Here is a 17,866-nt window from a genome sequence, read left to right as displayed (position 1 = left end):
GCGATGGCGTGGCCAAACCTTGAGGCTTGAGAAGTGACGCGGCGTCCGTCGAAGAGAACCTCCGCCTGCGCGAACCACAGCTGAGGGACGGAGATGGAGAAAGGCGGCAGGCGGAGCGGTGCCACAGAAGGCTCGAGCGGTGGAAGTGGCGGTGGCCGGCTGGGAGGCGAAGAGCTGGTGGAATGCTGGTCACCGTTCATGATGGTGGAACGTTAAAACATCACGTCCGGGTCACCAGTTGTAGAGCGAGAAATGAGGCGACCAGGCTCTACTGAGGTTGATGGGTTTAATGACGGTTAATGGCGATGAACCGAAAACGAAAGCTCGGGTCACGCGCAGTGCTGCGCGTAACCGATGGTGGTGCTGGTGATGATTATGACGCTGCTGCTACAGTTCTCATAGTGCATAACTACATATATTTCGACGCATTACTATCCTCCACTGCCCCTTGATCAGTATGTAGGAATAGTTTTCATAAGTTTCAATAATTTTCATAGTGCATATCTACATATATTTCGACGCATTACCATCCTCCACTGCCCCTTGATCTTACACCATGTTGTCATCAACTTCAGTGTGCAAGTCTTTTGGTGACTCCTCGGAGAACTCTGCGTGCGAAGAACGGGGGATAGGAGCCTTCCTCAGCCTCGTAGGTGTCCGGTATGCAAAACTGCTTGGGACTGCCGTCCACTTCAACTTCTTTCGAATGTCCTTGTCCTCGAAGTCGTCGCGTGTGAAGTGGTCCTGATAGTGGCGTTTTGTTAGCACAGCAGGACAGGGAACGCAATGGGAAGATCCAACAAGCACTACTTTGATACGCCCGGCTGTTCTTCGCACAGTTGAACTGTTATTCAATACTGTGTGCAAAGGTTCTGCAATGAAAAATAAACACGCCACGAAATTTACCTCGCTCAAACGTATGTTATTCGTAGGCGCGAAGTTCTTCCGGCAGGTTCTGTGCCGATCTACGCGTCTCGTCACTTTTGCCCGTCGGAATGCAGAAAAATGCTTTGCCTGACTCTGTCCCGTTGCAGCACAACATCCAGACATGGTTGTTCGTAGTTCCTCAGCTCTCTGAGATCCATTTCACGTACAAAAAACCAAGAGCGGCACACGAACATACGCGCACATGCGTCCCAGCTATTGCGTTCCCCGTAGACCCGGCGGGAGGTTGGAAGCAAAGAGGAGGAAAACGCACCACGTGACGCGCCTCGGCGAATGAGCAAGGCGGCGGCACGGGGAAAGCGAATGCGATACTCTTCCCCCGGGTACAGTGACTCTAACGCGCCAGCCAAGTGAGCTCGCGAGCTCACTGTACGCTCCCTGAGGGACGCTCGCCTCGAAACAAACATGGATGACATGTGCATTTGTGGATCGCGTCGTGCGATTCGAGCGTTATACCCTCACGGTGGTATTGCCGTAGTGACGGTTCGACGAATTCGTGACTGGGAAAACTATCTTGTGCGGTACGACGAATATGAATTGAAAGAAAGATAAGTTGGGCGTGTGCATGAACACTACAGACTATACTGAACATCAGGAGGGGCACGGACAATCCTGGCTTCCCTTGTCCGCCCATTCAGTGATTGTTACAATCTGGCTGTTTAATACAACACACACACACACATAAGGAGACGATTTTGAGATGTGTACATATCATATCCGCAATATCCAAGAGTTGTACAATATCTGATTACTGACATGAAACTTCACCATACATGAAGTTTGCAAGTCGAACGCGAACAGAACAGGAGAGATACCAAAGTAGCAGACGACAGCCATCGGAAGCGAAAATCAAGCGCGGTCCTGCGCATGCGCTTCTGCTTCGTTCTACGAGGAATCGGGCCGAATCCCCTTCGAGCCTCCCGACGGCCAGCCCTTCGCTGAGGGCGTGCACGTTTACGTTTGAGAAACGCATGCTGCCCTGAGGGGATGTTCGCCCTCAAGGGACCCTGGGCTACGGGCACCCTGAGGGCAGAGTTGCGGGTGGTTTGGGAATACGGCCCTAACCCCCGTATTCCCAAACAACCCTGAGGGCTCCCTATGTAAGCGCCGGCCCCGAGGGAGGAGAATTTCGTTTCCCAAAGCGCCCGTATCTGCAAGGGGCGCCCTAAGGGCGCGCGCCAGCCAAGCAAGCTCGCGAGCTCCCTCTACGCTCCCTGAGGGACGCTCACCTGGAAACAAACATGGAGGACATGTGCGATTTCATTCATGGATCGCGTCGAGCGATTCCATAACGGTTTTACGCCGACAGTGCGACGAATTCGGGAATGGGAAAAAACATCTTGAGCGGTACGACGAATATGAATTCAAAGAAAGATACTGCTTATCGAAGTCGTCTGCGCATTATACCAACGTCTCAACATCAGGAGGGGCATAGACAATCGTGGGTTCCCTTGTCCGCCCAGCCAGTGATTGTTACAATCTTGCCATTTTAGCGCAAGACACATACACACATAAAGAGACGATGATAAGATGGGTACAATTCATATTCGCAATACCCAACAGTTATACAACATCTGAACACAATACTGACATGAAGTTTGCAAGACAAACGCCAGCAGGTACCAAAGTAGCAGACGACAGCCGTCGGAAGCGGAAATGGAGCGCGGTCGTGCGCATGCGCTTCTGCTTCATTCTACGAGGAATCGGGCCGAATCCCCTTCGAGCCTCCCGATGGCCAGCCCTTCGCTGAGCGCGTGCACGTTTACGTTTGAGAAACGCATGCTGCCCTGAGGGGATGTTCGCCCTCAAGGGTCCCTGGGCTACGGGCGCCCTTAGGGCGAAGTAGCGGGTGGTTTGGGAATACGGCCCTACGAGCGCGCGCCAGCCAAGCAAGCTCGCGAGCTCCCTGTATGCTCCCTGAGGCTGACCCCCGTATTCCCAAACAACCCTGAGGGCTCCCTATGTAAGCGCCGGCCCTGAGGGAGGAGAATTTCGTTTCCCAAAGCGCCCGTATCTGCAAGTGGCGCCCTAAGGGCGCGCGCCAGCCAAGCAAGCTCGCGAGCTCCCTGTACGCTCCCTGAGGGACGCTCGCCTCGAAACAAACATGGGAGACATGTGCGATTTCATTCATGGATCGCGTCGAGCGATTCCATAACGGTTTTATGCGGACAGTGCGACGAATTCGGGAATGGGAAAAACCATCTTGAGCGGTACGACGAATATGAATTCAAAGAAATATATTGCTTATCGAAGTCGTCTGCGCATTATACCAACGTCTCAATATCAGGAGGGGCATGGACAACCGTTGCTTCCCTTGTCCGCCCATTCAGTGATTGTTACAATCTTGCCATTTTAACGCAAGACACATACACACATAAAGAGACGATGATGAGATGGGTACAATTCATGTTCCCAATACCCAACAGTTATACAACATCTGAACACAATGCTGACATGAAGTTTGCAAGACAAACGCGAGCAGATACCAAAGTAGCAGACGACAGCCGTCGGAAGCGGAAATGAAGCGCGGTCCTGCGCACGCGCTTCTGCTTCGTTCTACCAGGAATCGGGCCGAATCCCCTTCGAGCCTCCCAATGGCCAGCATTTCGCTGAGCGCGTGCACGTTTACGTTTGAGAAACGCATGCTGCCCTGAGGGGATGTTCGCCCTCAAGGGTCCCTGGGCTACGGGCGCCCTTAGGGCGAAGTTGCGGGTGGTTTGGGAATACGGCCCTAAGGGACCGTCGCCTCGAAACAAACATGGAGGACATGTGCGATTTCATTCATGGAGCGCGTCGAGCGATTCGATAACGGTCTTATGCCGACAGTACGACGAATTCGGGAATGGGAAAAACCATCTTGAGCGGTACGACGAATATGAATTCAAAGAAAGATACTGCTTATCGAAGTCGTCTGCGCATTATACCAACGTCTCAACATCAGGAGGGGCATGGACAATCTGGCTTCCCTTGTCCGCCCATCCAGTGATTGTTACAATATTGCCATTTTAACGCAACACACACACACACATAAAGAGACGATGATGAGATGGGTACAATTCATATTCGCAATACCCAACAGTTATACAACATCTGAACTCAATACTGACATGAGGTTTGCGAGACAAACGCCTGCAGATACCAAAGTAGCAGACGACAGCCGTCGGAAGCGGAAATTAAGCGCGGTCGTGCGCATGCGCTTCTGCTTCGTTCTACGAGGAATCGGGCCGAATCCCCTTCGAGCCTCCCGATGGCCAGCCCTTCGCTGAGCGCGTGCACGTTTACGTTTGAGAAACGCATGCTGCCCTGAGGGGATGTTCGCCCTCAAGGGTCCCTGGGCTACGGGCGCCCTTAGGGCGAAGTGCGGGTGGTTTGGGAATACGGCCCTAAGAGTGCAATAGTCTGCTCTCGTAGCTCTCGTCAGTCGTCTTCGTCGTCGTTATCTTCTTGCTATGGGGAGCTGTCGTTTGTCTGCTCGCTGTCTCGCCTACTGCACCGCTAGAACGCCGGGCCTTCTCTGCTAAGAAACATGTTTTCCTTTCGCAATATCGAATCTGCATTCGGTACATCACAGCGCACACGTTTTTAGTTGTTGGATTTAGTTTTGAACATTTGTGACATCAAGTGCCTTTTTTAGCAAGTGATTCCACTAAGCTTCCACATTGTACTCTGGCAGCAGTGACATCAGAGCATGACTTGTCGACGCTGTCCGCTGGTTTTTCGTCCCATGGAGCTGGTGCCGGTGAACAACTGGCGGCAAAACGCGCGTGACAGCCTGCCGCGCGAACCTCGTTGCAAAAAATTCGCTCCATGGAGGTTTGCCTTTACAGAATCAGTTTTCGACCTTCGCACAATATTTGAGGTTGATTTGATGAACAGGTGCCCATTAAAAGAGCCTGCCGGGGACTTCCACAGAACGCGTAACAAAATTTTACGCACGATACGTTTTTTTCGGTTGAGGTGAAGCGAAACGTTCCCTGTAATGTGGGATGGAGAGGCACGACTGTTCCACTCTCATTGATACTTGCTGAGATGACAACATTGGGGGAATCATATCCCTTGAAGATGGGTGGTTTTCGTTATTTCGTTCCGCCATACCATATACGACGAAGTGTGGTGTCCCTTGAGAACACAAGTTTGTGGTGCAAAGATCTTTCGGATGCGCGTTTTCTGTTATGGAATGTTTTCTATTTTGCATATATAAGCGTCTTTCTGTTCAATATTTCTGCGTAACATTGTACAGTAAACATGCGGCATATTGCAGTGTGCTTCCTGGTTCCTTACACAATACTGTTGGCTGTAATCGGCGTACCCATGGCTGCCCTTGAGTGCATTTTGGGACAATTCCTCGGCAAAGGAGCTCTCGAGATGTGGACCTGCGTACCAGTAGGCAAGGGTGAGTGAAAACGTGTCTTGTTTCAGCTCCAGATACAATCCTACAATTGATCATTCTGAAGGGCAATGGTTCTCGACATTCCATGGCCAGCGGAACTATACAGGCACTTTTGCGTTAAAGGGGCACAAAACAGGTCGACGAACATTCTCCAAATATTATGCCCAATGAAAGAACGTAGCTCATCATATCCAAATATGAAATTCTTTTGCTTATAGCGAGCGTCTTTAACACGAAACAATGCTATTCAAAGAGCATAATCCGCGCGAGCCTCTCCTTATCCTTGGAACCGGGTCACGTCACTATATTCCAACGTATAGCAACACCGAATTCTAGGCGCTGGAGGTGGGGGCGATTTTGCTCTCCTAGCCAATGACGGACCCCACTGAGACAAGCTGCAGCTCGCGAGGGCACCGGTTGCGGGAACATCGCGGTGACCTCGCGGAGCAATACAGCACAGATAACATAGTGCACACGTGAAATAGAATACCTACCTTGGCTACCTTGGATAGGACAAGTGGGAATATGTTTAGAGTTGACCTCACTTCTCGATATTACAACAAAATTAATGTATAAGGGTCCCGCATTCGAAATGGCTGATGATGCGCGACGTCAAAATGACGTGTCTCTATTGTCGCCAGGACATCGCAGGGCGGGGCATGAGGGCGAAAGAGTGCAGTGAATATTCAGTCGGTTTGGAGCCATTATTTACTTTTTTGCGACAACATTTTTTTTTGAAAACGTTCACCATCGGCAACGTATCACAATGTACTAAAAAAAGTGCACCTCGTATACCTGTTTATTGCCCCTTTAAGAGACAAACTTTTCCTAATGTTTTAGGACGCACGTGCAACCGTCTGGCAGGGATATTACCGTTCGTGAAAGGACAATTGTAGAAGTTATCAAAGATCGAACTTGAAACGTGACTGCGGCGCACCGTACGCGTGTTGCGCGCAATGATTGGGCGACTGACTACATCGGTGCCCTGAATGTGAGGCTCTTGCAGATGCCGTCACGCGCTGCCTTTGAGCGCCTTTGAGCCACGTGACTCGGGAAAACACGGGAATGCGTCACAGGCGTCACAGAGCGGGCGGAACGAGGCGACAGCGTGTGTTTTTTTTTACAACATCTCCTCGTAATTACTCGCATACCGCAACAACTCATGGCATGTCCTCCTAGTGTGACTTCCGTGCGGCAATACGTTTTCCAATGTCACGTGACCAAATGCGTCGTCACTACACAAGCCTCATTGACCTACATCCCCATCCCCCGCGCCCCACTTGCCAGTGACGCGTGTACTATTACACGAAACTTTATCTATTACCTGTACAACGCCATCTCACCCATTGGCTGGTCTTCGTGTTTGAAATGGTGAACGTTTTCAATTACCTCCAATTTCGTGACGCGGCCTCGCCTGCCATATTGGTCCATACACAAGGACGGAGTTCTATATGAAAAATATTTTGACGTCCGGCGTGGGGAAGGGGAAATGGGAGGAGGGGGCTCCGTCGCCCAATTTTAAATTACCTATTTGGTGTTCGCAATTACGTAAGTGCGGGAGTTCTTGTTCGGACCTCTCTTGAGGGTTATGGAGCGTTCGTCAAACGCTTGGAATATCTCTCGATGTGGCTACTTGCACTGCATGTATGTTTCTGTTTCCGTACTCATCACCCATAATCATTGTGAGTTGGTGTCTACGAGAATCACGTTGCGGTGCGCCTACGCCGCAGTCGGCAGTCCGTAGATTCGTGATCCCCTACTTCCGGCTCTTGTTTTGCATAGAAATCTCATGACCCGGCACGCCGTGTTTAACGTCCCTCGAGGATGGCGACGTGTCTAATGAACTTGAACACTGCCACCAAAGTGGTGGCGTCCACGCTCGGATTCGGACCCACAATTTGCAACGAGTAAACGGACACGCCCCCACTGCAGGCTTTTCTGAAATTGAGCGCGGTAGTGACGTAATAAAATAAAGCATACTTTCCACTTGCAGTGTCTCAACAGATTTCCTCTGTGTGTAGCTGACATCACGTCGTCGTTACCAAATTCAGTTTCGAAGAATTTCGCATCAAAAGCCGTGGAACATCACATCAAACATCACACATTCCATTGCTTCCGTGGAACCATGGACATTCGCTGACGGAAATCGTTGTTTACATTGTGTTACTCTTACTATACCTGATGCATCCAGATGGGCCGTCTGTCATACAGTAATACAACATCGCCTGATCAAATAGAAGACATCACTCTGAATTCTGCCGTTATCTCCCCGATTTCTTGAATATGGGAGGCTTTTTTGGAAGCTTCGCATTTCGCAATAATTGTCCAAAGAGGGCGTGCACCAGTTTTAGCATGAGCGGTGACGGAACGAGAACATTCTGAACGGCGGTTAGCCACGGCCGGCGTTATGCGGCGACGTTCTCTCTCTTTCTCTTTTTTTTTTTTTTTTTCAGCGTCCTTCGGCGTTTTACGCTTATGATTATGTGCCACGGGCCGCCTCTCTGATTTGTTTAGGGCGAGGAGCGTACGAGAGTTTTCTGATTATGAAATTGTGAAGCGTTTCATAAAAGGCGGACGTCACCCATTTTTAACCGTGAGACGGCAGAACTATATCATTTCAAGTGCTGTTTGTTGGGAAGAAAACCTGTGGCACAGAGAACAAACAAAGAGTCGACAAGGATTCCCAACAACATGTACCAGCTATATAGGCTGCGCTGCCTCTCTTCTGCTGGCTCTTGTGCCGTGTTAAAGGTACTACTATCGCATCCGGGAACACAAGTAGGAGACTGATACAGTAATGTTCGTCAACGCTTCACAGTCAGCTTGACCATGTCCATGACCAGAAGGCGTGTTAGCTTAGCTCAATTGGTAGAGCCCTGAATCGGTAATCCAGAAGATGTGGGTTCGAGTCCTACAGCTGGCTAACCTTTTCAGTGACTTTCATCTTTCATCATTCTTCAGCTTGACCATGTTTCACTTCCGAAAACAGTTTACACTATAAATAGACGAGTTTTAAATATTCGGACTCCCTCTGCAGCCAACAACTTAATGACGTATCCCAGGCACACGAATGGGAACGCAGTGCACAGGTGGTTGCCACTGACGCCGCCTGCTCGCCGCTCGCATCGCAATAAGTGAAAAGTCCTCGGTAAATACGGGGGCAAACTTCGCTAAACCAGTGTGAGTTCTGGCGTGACCATGTCGCGTGGAACACGATGTAACGCCCCTGGCTGCACGAACACGTCCGACGCTAAGCAGAAACAACATTCGGCAAGACGATCACAGAGCAGACGCCGACATCTACGTAGTATTCCGGCTAACCCACCCGCCTCTCGATCGGTCGGTTGGTCGCCATGGTTACCAAGGTCCCTCCAGTCGCTCCCTGATTGGTCTCATCCGCGCCAAAGGGCACTGACTGAGAGGCCTTGTCCGAGTGACGTTTTCAGAGAGGGAATCCCGGAACACTCACAATGTGCACCGTCTGCTCTTGCCATGTGTTACATCGAACTGCACAGGAACAACGCCACCAATTCGCATCGCATTTTCGGCGTTATTATCAGTGTCAGTATCAGTAGCATTATGAGTATTATCGGGGAGTAAGAAGGCACTATAGAGTCCGAATCGACCGGGACAGATGCGATTGTCCCTTTAAGTTCGATTCTTACAGTGTAGCAACGGGACTACCTTGACTCTGCACGCAGTTGGTGTGTTTTGTTCATCCGTGATTTCCTAGAATTCAACAGCACTAAGAAAGCAACGAAAAATGGTTCGTCCGTTGTCCAGGAGTTGGCATGGCGATGTTGCTGAAGAACTTCGTGATATCGACGTACAGGGTTATGAAGGACAGCTACACCTTCTACTACTTCCTGCAGGCCTTCCAGACGGAACTTCCTTGGGCTAGCTGTTACACTTGGTGGGGAGCGAACGTACTCAACTGCGTCCTAAGGAACAAGACCAAGAGCGTACGTTTCCGATGCACTCTTTTTCTTGCTCTGTTGCACTCTAAACCCCGTTGTCCAAGCTTTCATGGCATATTAAAAGCAACTGCTTCTGTCGTCGTACAGGACGCACATGAAACGGGTGTAAAAAATGGCGCATGCGCGCCGCGATAGAATGCGCATACCGAGGGCTCGACACCCAACTTTCCGTTACCGCGCGATAAATGTGTTACTCCCTGTGATTTGGCCCGAGCTCCTGCGCGATGGCAAATCGGAATGCAAAGGGCTTCCACGTCCCGCTACGCACCCGCGAAAGAAACTGATAAATTTACTTTTACGTCCAATCTTACCCTAACAAAGCGTAAATTTCGACAAAATGGCTGGCGCCGTATCCGTCAAGCTGTGTTGTATTCCTAGTACCGAGCCAGTTGTAAGCCTAAAGGGTGGAGCTTAAGTGGCACGGGGAACATGATTTACTCTTATATTCTGACGCATAAGATTTCGTCTTGATGAATAAACTGAGGCTTTGCGTCCGAATTTTACGTCTGTATTGGCGCATATTGTTGTGATGCGGGCCCTGCCTTCTGAGAACACGTGCGGACGGTACGAGTATAACAGCAAACAACGTTGCATTGCAGTCGTCGTTTGTCGTTACTTGTACCGTCCTTTGCTCGTTGTTTTTACCTAGCACGAGGCTTTAATCGATTTTAAAACCGATAACCAACCTGCCCAGACTTTAACCTTGTTCAAACCACGTGTGTTTTCTCTTTATTCTTTCCGTGGCTCTGTAGAAACGTCTCGCGGCCCACAAATTCGCCTTGGGACTACTTTGGATACCCACTGTATTTTCGAAGTATAGCGCGGCCCCTGAAAACCCAAAGAGCAAAACCGGTTCTGCGCATGCGCCGTATCGTTCAACGTCAAAGTGCTTGGGTACCATATTATAAAATTCGCCAATGACTTTACGCCGTGAGACAAATATTAACACGAGCAACGCTACAACGGTCGCTTCGTGAATTAATTTTGGATCCGTGGATATGTGTCCACCAGAGGGCTCGTTGCCATGCGTGTAAATCTCATCGCACCGCACTTTACGCCCCTTCGCGGAGGACGTTGTACCGCATAACGAAAGTGCTGGCACTCTCAGCGAGGTTAAAAACCGCTATACACGCACTGATCCACCGAGCACGAACGCTGTTCAGCATAAGAATTAAGTCTCAAGTTCGTTAGAATTTCTTCGTCGTACAGCGTGACGAATAACGATTACAGAATTATACACGGTGTTTCACCTAAAGTGATAAAAAATTCTAACTAGCGACGCACTCGCCGGAGGATTGTGGGACTTTCGGCAATTACCTTCTGGAAACTTTTGCCGACATTTAGGAGGGCTTTGAACAATTTTTAATTGAGGGACATTTATTCTTTAATTGGACTTTAAAAACTGCCAATCCAACCTCACTTTGTTTTACAGAAACATGGAGTTCTCTAAGGATAACCACAGACCCGACAAAAACTATGCAGAGTATCGCAACACAAATAGTAAAACAAATTAGTAAAAATTCCGCTTCAGTCCCACCTGCTTGAGTCTCGCAAAGAAGAGCGCAGGGAAGGTGCGGGGGGAGGAGGAAGCGTTCCCGCCTCTTGATTTACCTTTTCCCCCCGCTTTGACATCGATGCTGGTGACAATCGTCCAATCACAAAGAAAACAAAACAACCGCCTTATCAAAGCACGCAAAACAAATGAAACACTTCCTCTTCTAGATGCACATTTTGCGCGCCCTACTTTGCGACAATCACGCAGCCGGGGCTAAAGCGGAATTTTTACCTGTTTTTTTACTATTTCTGTTGCGATACTGTGCATAGTTTTTGTTGGGTCTGCGGTTATCCGTGGATCACTAGATGTTTCTGTTAAAAAAAAGTGAGGTTCGCTTGGAAATTTTCGAAGTTCAATTCAAAATAATAAGTTTCCTGCAATTTAAAATCGCTCAAAGCCTTCCTCAATGGTGGCAAACGTTCCTAGGGGGTAATTGCTGGAAGTCCCACAATCTTCCGGCGAGTACGTCACCAGTTAGAATTTTTTATCACATTAGGTGAGCCACCCTCTATGTATATAATTACATTTAGCCATGTTTCGATGCAGAAGCATTGCTACTCCGAATATGTACGGCTCTACATTGCAAACGTCGACAAAGGGCTTGGCGGGTCGAGGAATTCTACAACGGTTGATGTGTGCGGCAAAAAGATTAGGATACCGTATGCCATTTACCTGAATGGCACATCGGAGGCCTGCCAGGACCAGCGACCCATCAGCGAGATGTCCTTCTACATGTGAGTTCACGGTACTGAAACCGGCTATAGCACATAGTGACGAAAACAGCGAAGGCGGCTTTTTATATTCAGCAAACCAGGTTTGACCCAAATGCATGCATTGAACACTCTAGATACAAAATTTAACATTATCAGGACGGTATCACTCGATGACGGTTAGCCGGGTCTAACATGCACCGAACTAACCTAACCTAGCCTAACCTTGAGAGTGCCTAATTTGCTTTAGCCTAAATGATTTGAGCACCTGGGGGACAGAATCCACACTCTAAGTCTAGGAGGAACGGCAGAGGTCAACATCTAACCATAGACGGATCCAGAATGCCACACTACACTACCTAATGTCAATTGAAACCAGTCTTGTGCCCGTTGCTCGAAAAAAGTAATTGATTACAGTTACCGTTACTTCTACGGAAGAAGTGATTACCGTTACCAATTAGTCGACTCCAAACGTAACTGAGTAACGAGCAGAAAAGTAACGCGTTACTCCGGTCGTTACTTTGCAATCACGCAAATTATACCCGTCTTTGTATGCCTCAGGAAAGAAAGAAAGAAACAAAAAAGAGGTTCAACAGCGTAACAGCCGAAATAACAGGAACAACAAAAACGTGTAGGACAAGTAGATCTGTAGGTCTACTGTATTTATCGCCCGTGAAGACGTTGACCCGATTGTGGAAGAGCATTGCGTGGAACTTCCCCATGACTCACTAAACCTCCAAAGCTTCAGGTACCACTAGGTACCACCTTCAGGTACCACCATACTGGTGTAGGAAGAGATTACGGAGAGCGACCCTGAAATTCGAGAAAGTCAGCACAATGACCTCCGCTTGCTGTTCTAGAACGGCCCAAGAAAGGCTGACCGCATGAGGGGCTTGACTTGGGGCAGAGCATCTGAAAGATAGGTTAATCTCTGCGGGAAAAGTAATCAGTTACTGAGTAATCGATTACTCAGAAAAGGAATCGATTATTCGAAAAATTACTTTGACAGTAAAGTAACTGATTACTCAAAAAATTACTCAAAAGAGTAATTGATTACAAGTAACGCAATTACTAGTAACGCGTTACGCACAAGTCTGATTGAAACCCTATGCAACCATAGCAATTGAGGGGGTGTCAGAGCACCCTCTCTCCTCTCCTCTCTAGATCCGCCCCTGCACCTAACCGTATGCAAAAAAATAAATAAATAAAAGAAAAGAAAAACAATACGCTCACAGTTGTGCGAATTGTTCACCAGAACATGCGGAGCGCGAGGAAAATACGTAGTTCCATTGTGGATAATGCAACAATTCTTTGAGGCTGAGGGAAAAGAGTGACGCAAGACGAAGTACGCTCTTGCCAGACTCTGTTCACTCTTTCCGTGTTATCACTCTTGTACTGCGTACTTCGTGTTCGGAGGGCGACGAATGGATCCAAAGCACATCATACGCTTTCCCATCACCACACGTGGTAGCAATATAGGACGCACAAGATCGGTTTTTCCAAACCTCAACACAAAGTGCAAGACGTTGGCATCGCCGCCGAGACATGAAACATTAGGAGACCTGTGTTTTCGTAGTAGAGACGGACGTGCTGCCTGTAAGTAATGAATTTGGTATGATACCTAACTAGACGTGCTTAATTCGGGCAGAAACGGAGTTCTGAAAGTGTCCAATGGTGTCGATGACTTCGGAGGCATCCGCTGGGAGCTCATGGTCTGTTACATCTTCTCCTGGTTCTTCGTCTTCGTCTGCACGTCCAAAGGAGTCGCCACATTCGGAAAGGTCAATTTCCAATCAACACCTCTCAGATTTCCCGTGATACGCTGTAAATTTCGCGTTTTCGGAGCGCACCTGGCGTGAGACCATTGATTATTCTAGAAGTCTAGATTGAATTCTAGAAGCTCGGGTGGGTGTTGTCGTCCTGTGGGGGTGTGACTGGCTTGTTTTCTACGTTTTTGTAGGGATTTGTGGGGTTGCAAGATTTTCTGGCGCATTAGAGTGCTTTGCTTGAGAGGCAGATACCTGCATGAGAGGATGAACTCCCACATGAGTAGGGCAACGTGAGGACAGCGGGTCGAAAAAGTAGTCTGTTTTTTTTTTATATTTGTGACTGAAAGAAAACTACATTTTTAACTCCACTGGCTTGAACAAATCTTGATTTACGCTGTTCATATACAAAATAAACGCCATTTTTGGAGAGAGACTCCAAAAAAAATCGTGAAAGTATAGACAGCTAGCTCTTGTAACTGTGCCTCAGGCTCGGGCAGCGTGTTACAACCGGTGGGGGAGTGTGATACCAAGAGCATATAACGATTTAATTGATCGACAAACGAATTCGGTCCTTTCCCGCTCTGCCACAGGCAACTAACTTCGTATTCCCCACGGCATTCTCTCTTCAGGCACCCGACTTTATGTAGAAGAAAAATCTGATCCGTGTATGACGTGTGTTGTTATTGTGGTACACAGATGGCGCCTTTGATGGCCATAATTCCCTTCATCACCCTCATCGCCCTCGCTGTGAAGATGATGCTTCTGCCGAATGGTCGTAGCGCCTTCTTCGCTGCTATGGCTCCAGGCTGGAGTCACATCGTTAGCCTCAGTGTAAGATATTTTCTGTGTCGGCGGCACATCCACCACGATGTCTTCTGTGCTCTCAAACAGCAGACCATAAAATGCGTTCTGTCGTTCGTCATGTGTGACCACTTCACTTCATGTGACCACTTCATGTGAACCACACATGAAGTGGTCGCTTCATGTGTGACGCACCAAATACAAAACTTCACGACATGAGACGCTGAAGGCCAACCGCTGTATAGAATGATTTGTTGAAAGCGGGAGGCGTACACCTTCTTGTGACACTTATGTGGTTATTTTAATTGTCACAAAAATGACCTACGCCTCGCGGTTTTCACAAATCAACAGTGATGACTTCACCTTCATCACTTTTGATTTGTGAAAACCGCGAGGCGTAGGTCTTTTTTGTGACAATTAAAATAACCGCACTTAGCATCGAAAGCTCATCCCCTATCCTTCCGTCATTTGCCCCACACTCCTCCCTTCCTTCGAAGAGCCGTTGAGGCGCCTCCTTTTCTTCTTTACTCTATGGGAGATTACAGAGTAATAGCTTTGCTCCAAAATGGCGGCACTGGCCTTGGCGCCGCCCGTCGTGTGACGTCAAATGGCGCGCTTTGAGACAGGCTCCTCCGAATGGCCAAGCTCTCCTATTAAACGGCTCTGACTTCCACCGCCCGCAAGCGACACCAACTCTCCGGTCATCAAGTGAGAATTGGGCGTCAGTTTGCTGATTGGAGCGAGCGCGATAAAAGGTGTCGTCTCGTTTGTTTGTTACTTGCTCACATAGTACTCGTCTAAGCTTCCAATATCGCGCCCCCAAAATGACATTCAGTTGTATCAGGGTTTGCAGAGCACAAGTAATAACGGCTTTTTCCACATCGTGATTTTTGATGATCATCTTTATCACGTTTTATAACAGCAATATATTTTCCCTTCTGTCAGGCCTGGTCAGATGCCGCCTATTACATCACCAGTGCGCTGGAAATCGGAAGTGGCAAACTACACGCATTTTCATCTTACAACAACTTCGAATCCACAGGGCTCTACTGGTTAGTCTCCCTTGCGTTCATTCGTGAAATGTCATAACGCGTGATTGCATTGAGTGTGCCATCTGATAACAATTGGTGAAGCGTAACCCACCTTCTGAAGAGTGTACCCTGAGCCTGGTTCCCAACCGCCATTCTAGCCTACGTATCGTGGAATTCTAAAGGTGACATACAACCTCATACGCAAAGTAGGAAGCATAATACTTGCACAAATGCACGGCGTTTTTCTTTTTTCGATTACATGTTAGCGTCTCGAAGCAACTGTGGCTATGAGCGACGTACAGACAAGGTCAGATTGAGAGAAGACAGTAGGAAGGAGTGGGATACAGAGGAGTCACGACGTTGTTATACATTAAAAATGGCACACACAAATCTGCAAGGCGGTGCATGAGTTTGTTTTAATGAGGTTGTACGCCAAAGGTAATCAGATGTAACACTAACACTTTGTTCTCTCGGCAACCTTCATTTGATTGCAAACTATTTCCATATTCATAGCAACGCGTCGATCACATGATTAACACAATGGGTACACATCTTAGCTAGGCGTTCAAAATTTTTGGAAGAGTACGAGGATACTGTGCTGAGAAACAACAACATTTTAACGATTTGAAAAGTTTGGAAATGGTGGCACGCCCCTCACCTGTTCATAGTCCGTGACCAAACCAATGCTAGAAAGACGCGGTCACATGCTTTCGTTGTCATGCCGTCACTGCTGCTCGCGTAGGGATGTGCCAATCGAACCCGCGAATCCTCGAATCCTAGACAGGGATTCGAGATTCGGGAATCCGAATCGAATCTTTCGAATCCCCAAACCACGTTTGTTTGTTTCTTTTGCAAATTGGCGCCTCAGGAGCCCGCCGAAAGCCACATTGACCGACGGGTGTTTTCTTGTTTGTTTGTTTACGTTGCTCTCATGGTTTTGTTTCGCATACTTGCTTAGTTTTATGGAAATAATTCAGACTGGAGAACTTATGTATTTCTTGTACACACTTAAAAATGAACTTCACCGCATAGAACGCTTATAGCCAACAATCAACTCGAATGATATCGCTATGTGACCCGATTTGTTCAAAACTCTAGGCGTACGCCTTTCTTGTGACACTTATGCTGTTCATAATTGTCACAAAAATGGCGTACGCCCTCCCGTTTTCAGCAAATCAGGACAGCTAACTATATCATTCGAGAGGATGGTTGGCTAGGAGTGGCTATGCGGTGAAGTTCATTTCTAAGAGTGTAGTCGTTGAGTTACATAAATTACGTTTGAGAAGAATTATACACTCTAAAAACAGAACTTCACCGCATAGCACGCTGTGCGCCAACCATTGCCACGAATGATAGGGTTATCGATTCTGATTCGAGGAGAGAGGAGGGCGTACGCCTTTTTGTGGTAATTATCATATATCCGAATTGCCACCAAACGGCGTACGCCCCTTCTCTCCTCGAATCACAAGCGATAACACTATCATTCATGGCAGTGGTTGGTGCACAGCGTGCTATGCGGTGAAGTTCTGTGTTTAGAGTGTACACTGTTAAAACAGAACTTCACCACATAGCACGCTCCTAACCAACCATCATACCGAATGATATCACTCTTTGTCATGACTTGTTCAAAACAGGGGGGAGGCGCCTATCTGGGACAAGATAATCTGTCCCAAATAGGCGCCTCCCCCCTGTTTTGAACAAATCATGACACAGAATGATATCATTCGGTATGATGGTTGGTTAGGAGCGTGCTATGTGGTGAGGTTCTGTTCTAACAGTGTACGGGTATACGTATTTTCTCCTGAAACTGCACTATTATTTAATTTGTTTTTCATTAAACAAATGTATCACATTCTGCTTCAAAACACTTCTCAGTTTTAGGAGTTTTTTCTGGCTTTGTAAACTCGTTTTAAATAAAGGATGCGAAAGTTTCGAGATTAGTAAGATTCGTGAATTCGCAGAACCTTCGTTGGATTCGGACCCGGGTTCTGATTCGTAAAATTCTAGATTCGTCCCATCTCTAGTTAAAAGCAATCGATGCTCTAGCGACACCTGGGGTCCAAAAAAGCATTATATTTTCCGCGTGAGTTCTCCGTCGGTAATGTAATTTGAACAGAGTGAAGTCATTCAATCTGGAAAACCCTGTACACTCTTAAAAATGAACTTCACCGCATAGCACGCTCCTAGCCAACCATCATCTCGAATGATATCGTTACCTTCCCTGATTTGTTGAAAACGGTAGGCGTACGCCTTTTTTGTGACAATTATGAACAGCATAAGTGTCACAAAAAAGGCGTACGCCTCCTGCTTTCAACAAGTCAGGGCAGATAACGATATCATTCGAGATGATGGTTAACTAGGAGCCTGCTATGCGGGGAAGTTCATTTTTAAGAGTGTAGAGGAAGACGTCCTGCGACACAGAGGCGCGAGACTTGACTGCAGTTCCTTCTTCTACGTTCGGCCTTTGACCAGTAAAGCCGTTCTCTCCCCCTTACTGGCTCGTCCCTTCAAGTTGGTGACCCGGACAGAACACCACTACTCCTAGCTCTATACAGCACCGCACATGGACCCGAGTGCTACGTCACAACGGGGCGATTCCACGCGAAATGATCCAGCGGACCTGCTCGGCCGCCACAAAATGATCCCGGATTTTAACGAAATTTTTTTAACAGTCCCCAATAGTGCAAA

The 17,866-nt window shown here is 47.9% G+C and overlaps 1 protein-coding gene across 1 annotated transcript in view; it reads left to right on the top strand.

The window, feature by feature from the left end:
- LOC135399552 (sodium-dependent dopamine transporter-like) overlaps positions 1-17,866 on the top strand; it is a 39,633-nt gene that overhangs the window by 6,211 nt on the left and 15,556 nt on the right. The window contains exons 2-7 of the mRNA XM_064631292.1: positions 5,207-5,338; positions 9,119-9,297; positions 11,414-11,601; positions 13,226-13,358; positions 14,043-14,177; positions 15,093-15,199. Coding sequence (XP_064487362.1) covers positions 5,207-5,338; positions 9,119-9,297; positions 11,414-11,601; positions 13,226-13,358; positions 14,043-14,177; positions 15,093-15,199 — 874 coding nt within the window. The remainder of the gene's footprint in view (positions 1-5,206; positions 5,339-9,118; positions 9,298-11,413; positions 11,602-13,225; positions 13,359-14,042; positions 14,178-15,092; positions 15,200-17,866) is intronic.

The sequence above is a fragment of the Ornithodoros turicata genome, chromosome 7 (assembly GCF_037126465.1).
Source record: "Ornithodoros turicata isolate Travis chromosome 7, ASM3712646v1, whole genome shotgun sequence".
Lineage (NCBI taxonomy): Eukaryota > Metazoa > Arthropoda > Arachnida > Ixodida > Argasidae > Ornithodoros > Ornithodoros turicata.
Note: the sequence above shows the minus strand (reverse complement) of the source record. Positions and strands in the feature narration are given on the sequence as shown.